This window comes from Poecilia latipinna, unplaced genomic scaffold (genome assembly GCF_001443285.1).
Source record: "Poecilia latipinna isolate Pla-1442-1.1 unplaced genomic scaffold, P_latipinna-1.0 Scaffold576, whole genome shotgun sequence".
NCBI lineage: Eukaryota > Metazoa > Chordata > Actinopteri > Cyprinodontiformes > Poeciliidae > Poecilia > Poecilia latipinna.
The window spans coordinates 27,609-32,478 of NW_015113192.1; the positions used below are offsets into that span (position 1 = coordinate 27,609).

Below are 4,870 nucleotides of genomic sequence, written 5' to 3' on the forward strand. Positions count from 1 at the left end.
CACATGTGCTCTAATAGGTCTAATACATCTGTAGAAATGTGGACACTGACATTAGCATTGGAGGACGTTTTGTTGGGGATGATGTGTTTTGTTTTGAGGTAGTACTTTAGGCTTTAATAACTTCAGTAATTGACTAACTCCTTTTTTGCACAAAAAGTACAGAACGATAGTCTTTTTCGAAGCAAAAATGAACCTTCATCGGGCCAGGAAAAGCAACTACTACCTCTGTTGTTTGTGGATGTATATACAAAAGTTTTAGTTCAGGACTTTTGTACGTGGAAAACAAAAGTGTGATTAAGTGCACTGAAAATTTTTCACACATTAAAATCTAGGTTCCGACCCTAAATCTAATCTAATCTGATCTAATCATGAATCTACTGTTTATATCGTGCGCTAAGGTTCTCTGTGTTGTATTTACAGGGATCCTAACAAGCCAGTGCCGCAGGACACCAAGTTCATCCACACCAAGGCCAATCGCTTCGAGGAGGTGGCCTGGTCCAAGTATGACCCCTACGACCAACTGTATTTGCACATTGGCCTGAAGCCTCGGATCCGCGACCACTACAGAGCCACAAAAGTAGCTTTCTGGAAACACCTGGTGCCCCATCTCTACAACCTCCACGACGTTTTCCACTACTCCTCAACGACCACCAAAGTCACCCCTCTGGACCCCACCCAGTCCAGCGGCAAGAGGTCCGGCAGCACCGGCCGGCCTCCCATGTCCACGTCTCATGGTGACGGTGAGGCCGGTAGAGAGATGGGCCCCCTGATCATGCCCAACCCTAGGGATTACTCCACAGAGCTCAGCGTCACCATCGCCGTGGGAGCGTCGTTGCTTTTCCTCAACGTCTTGGCCTTTGCCGCCCTGTACTACCGCAAGGACAAGCGCAGTCGCCAGGAGACGTCCCAGCAGCCCAGCCCCCAGCGCGAGAGCAAAGGCAACAATGCCAGCCACACCAACACGGTGGACGAGACCCTGTCGTCCCAGCAGAGGAGCCCATGTGAAGCCCTCCACAATCCTCTTCACGCCTCACCCAGCTACTCTCTAAGCCAGCGCCGCTCCCCCGATGACATCCCCCTGATGACCCCCAACAACATCACCATGATCCCCAACTCTCTGATGGGCCTGTCCAACATGAGTCCGTACAGCACCTTTCCCGCTGGCTACAGCTCCACAGGCTTGCCCAGCACCCACTCGACCACTCGGGTATAGCCTGGCACGAGGGCGGATGTGACAAAACGCGAAATGCGAACATTTACAGCTGTCTTTAGAATGTGTACGTAAATTAGGATCGAATATGTTTGTTTCGTCTTTTTCCAAAGGTGTGCAGCCAACAACATCCTGCCTTTGCTCTCTCATAGTAGGAAGTCTTACTTGCAGAGTCATTTTATAATAACCATTGTCGAAGGCAGTCTAAAAGAGAAAAGAAGTGCATTTCATTTTCCACTTTCTGGAACTTTACCTAGCAGGAACTTAGTATAATGTTTATACAGTTGGATTTGTATGGGAAGCTTTTTATTACTCTGTGATATCTATTTTGCTCTCGTGGAACAAAGTGACATTACGACTCACGGCGGCCGGAGGGGAGTTCTTGGAAAAGCGGAGAAGCATTACTACTGTTGCTATTATCAAGCTATTTTATACACATTTCTCATGTCATATTGCTTATTATGAAAAAGTATTTTTACTGTAATTACTTTCAAAAATGCCTTGTAAATCGCTTAAACACTGACTTACTGTGGAATCTTAGCTGCAGTGAATGAATGATGGCCACACTTGATGAAAATGTCCAACTTTAGCCAAAATGTTCCGATTCGGTGGTGCAAATATGGCATCCGCATGTGTGTGTGTGTGTGTGTGTGTGTGTGTGTGTGTTTGAATGTGTGGGTTGGCGTGGGCGTGTGGATGTGCTGGAAATCTGTGCTACAGAAATGTAAATTAGGCATTGGTTAAAATTAACCTCTCAGTTTTGCATATGTAGTGTTGTGTATTTTATTGTAGTCCACTTGAGTATCCTTGCTATATTTTGGCTCTATGTGATTTTCATTTCTTTTCAGCAAAGTGCACTGTAGGGATATAACTTCTGCTTCACTATAAACAAAAAATATTGCTTAAGATGTGTTTTCCTACTCTAACTAACTCATGGTTTTGGCTTTGGCTTGGCTTGTTTGTACAGAATAAACTTAGACTGATATTTGATTTGTTGTTTGTTTATGAATACTGTAAGCCCTTCAGAGAGATGACTGTAATTACTTTGTAGCTGTATGTATACCACTTCAGTTATCCATCATTTGAAAAGAAAAGAAAAAGGAGCTCTTTGACTCTTTATGGCAGAACACTGCTCCTTCTGCAAGTGGTTTGGACCCATGCTCTTGTTAAATACAGGAGTTTTCCAACGCTGAATGGACTTGATGGACATGAAGAATTGAGCTTTGATTTCTTTGAACCTATTATAACATTGTTTAACCTAAATGAGACAGCTATTAAAAGATTTTTGAAACTACATGCGAGTCTTGTCAAACATTGAGATTTGACTGTAAATGGTCATTACTCTGTCCTTATATCATCATTCTGTGATGGGTCTGCATTGGGATCTTAACGTCAAACACCTGTGAAAGGATGAATTATGAAGGAGGTTGAATTAAATTTTATGAAACAGGAGTGTATAAAGGCTTAAAGGTTTTGAGGTTTAAGAGCATATTGATGTGATTTTTTTCAACGTTCTTCCAGAAACACATTTATGAGGTCAGGCACTGATGTTGGATGAGAGTGGCTAGATTCACAGATTCGTCCCAAAAATGTCCCGTCAGACGCTTTTTTTTTTTGTGAACATTCATGTTGGAGCACAAAGGGGACATCCCCAAGCTGTGCAAAATTGGGAGCATGAAATTGTTCAAATGTGTTGGTATGTTGAAGCATTAATGATTTCTTTCTTTCACTTAAATTAAGGGTTTGAGCCCACACTCCTGATGAAGAGCGCCACAATTATCTCAACTCCTCTACCTCCGTCAGACAGGTGCTGTTCTCCTGGACGCTCCCAAATCCAGATTCATCCATTATGTTGCTCAGTCATGAACCTATTCAATGAAGATCTCTGTGCATTAACCTTGAAATAATCTGACAGCCACATAAAGTTTGGAGGTCTGTAGTCACTGACGCTGTAGAACTTTGAAGACCTTTGCACATTTACACAGCTCAGCTTTCATTGACCTCACTTCTTGATTTGACTGACCTAACAATTTGTTTCTAAGTTGCTGTAGTTCCCAATTGCTTTCACTTTGCTTTAACCCCACTATTCAAGCTACTGGTGGAATATCTAGTTGCAAGATCATTCCACAACTGGACTCACGGCTGGATTTCACACATTTGTGGACATGGAAGTGACAATCTTTTGCTTTCTCGTCGAAAACGAGAGCGTCGACGTCCGGAGCGAACAAACAGCGAAGTGAACCCGTTTCATACTTACAGGACGAGGAACGAGTTGAGGCAGAACCGGGAACCTTTCACTCGCAGTGATCAATGATTTAGAGGGGTGAATAAAAAGCAAAAGAGTATTCGACACCTCCACCAGACTTTAATAAACATCTTCCACTGGATGAAATAAGAAATGGTAAAATAGTAGAATGGTGCTGTATAGTGAGCTTAAGCTTTTAGCTCAAGCCAGTGCTAACTATGTTCAGCATTGACACTTTCACCAAAGTATTGGCTATAAGTCAATACAGACAATATTTTTATCCAGATTCAGTTGCACATAAATGTGTAATGTCAAAAGGATAGTATTATGTATTTTCCAGACACCATAAAGCCATTTTATAGCACAATCAAATAATGATGTTATCTTCAGTTTTTATAAAAATGCTGTATTAGAAACTTGACTTAAAAAAAAAGTGATTTCGCAATTCAACACCTTGAAATTGGGCCTCTGTCTCTTTAAGAAGCTCCTGTTCTTTCTGACACTCTGCCTTCAGAATGTCATCACAACAACCTTTCTCCATTAAGCATTTATAACTATATTGCTAAGTTTATAATAATAAGCTGTATCGAGCTCAGTGGCACTTTAGCCAGATGTTTCCTAGTTGGCGCTGCCGCTAGTCTGAAGGAGCTGAATGGGAGAGTCATGTGGGAGGGCTGCTCTGTGGGACAGAAAGCTGGTCTTGGAGACTGGAGGAAAAGGCAGCGTTTGCTGAGAAGAAGCATTTATGCACAGCTAAATGGCAGTCACGTGAGATTTAAGGATTACTCAGACATGCATGAAAGACTCAAAGCAACACTCCTGGTATGTTTTTGATGAGGGAATTTCATTGTAGCATGATATAAAACTGAAAAAAAAAATCTATTTTTCATAATACCCCTTCTTTGACCCAAAGCAAAATGGTATGTGTGACGGAAGACTAACACTCTCCCTGAACATATCACCACCATGAAACATGGTGTGGAAATTTAAGTGGATAGGCAAATCGTGTAAGAAAACTTTTTTTAGAAGCTGCATTGACTTGAGATTAAGGGACAGATTCTCCTTCCAGCACAACAATGTCCCTAAACATAGAACCAGAGAATCTGTGGCAAAACTCGATTTCCATAGATGCTCTCAACCCTTCAGTCTTTACATGTGCAAAGCTGCCGGAGACATACCTCAAATTCATGTCACGTTTTTCATTTGTGTTGTTTGGCAAAACATTTTTGAAAACCATGTATGATTTTTCTTACACTACACAATTTATTCTGTGATAGTCTACCAGATGAAATATCAGTACAATACATGGAAGTCTTTGGTCGTAACGTGACAAAATGCAAAAAAAAAAAAAAAAAAAAAAAAAAAAAAAAACAAGAAATAAAAATTTTTTCCAAACCCCCCCCTTGAGGGGGCCC

General features: G+C 41.6%; 1 protein-coding gene across 2 annotated transcripts in view; it reads left to right on the forward strand.

Annotated features, from left to right (window-relative positions):
* LOC106953343 (neuroligin-3-like) overlaps positions 1 to 2,506 on the forward strand; it is a 24,076-nt gene extending 21,570 nt beyond the window's left edge. For both annotated transcript variants that reach the window (XM_015042037.1, XM_015042038.1), the window contains one exon: positions 421 to 2,506. In XM_015042037.1, coding sequence (XP_014897523.1) covers positions 421 to 1,213 — 793 coding nt within the window. In that variant the 3' untranslated portion in view covers positions 1,214 to 2,506. The remainder of the gene's footprint in view (positions 1 to 420) is intronic.
* The last annotated feature ends 2,364 nt before the right edge of the window (positions 2,507 to 4,870 follow it).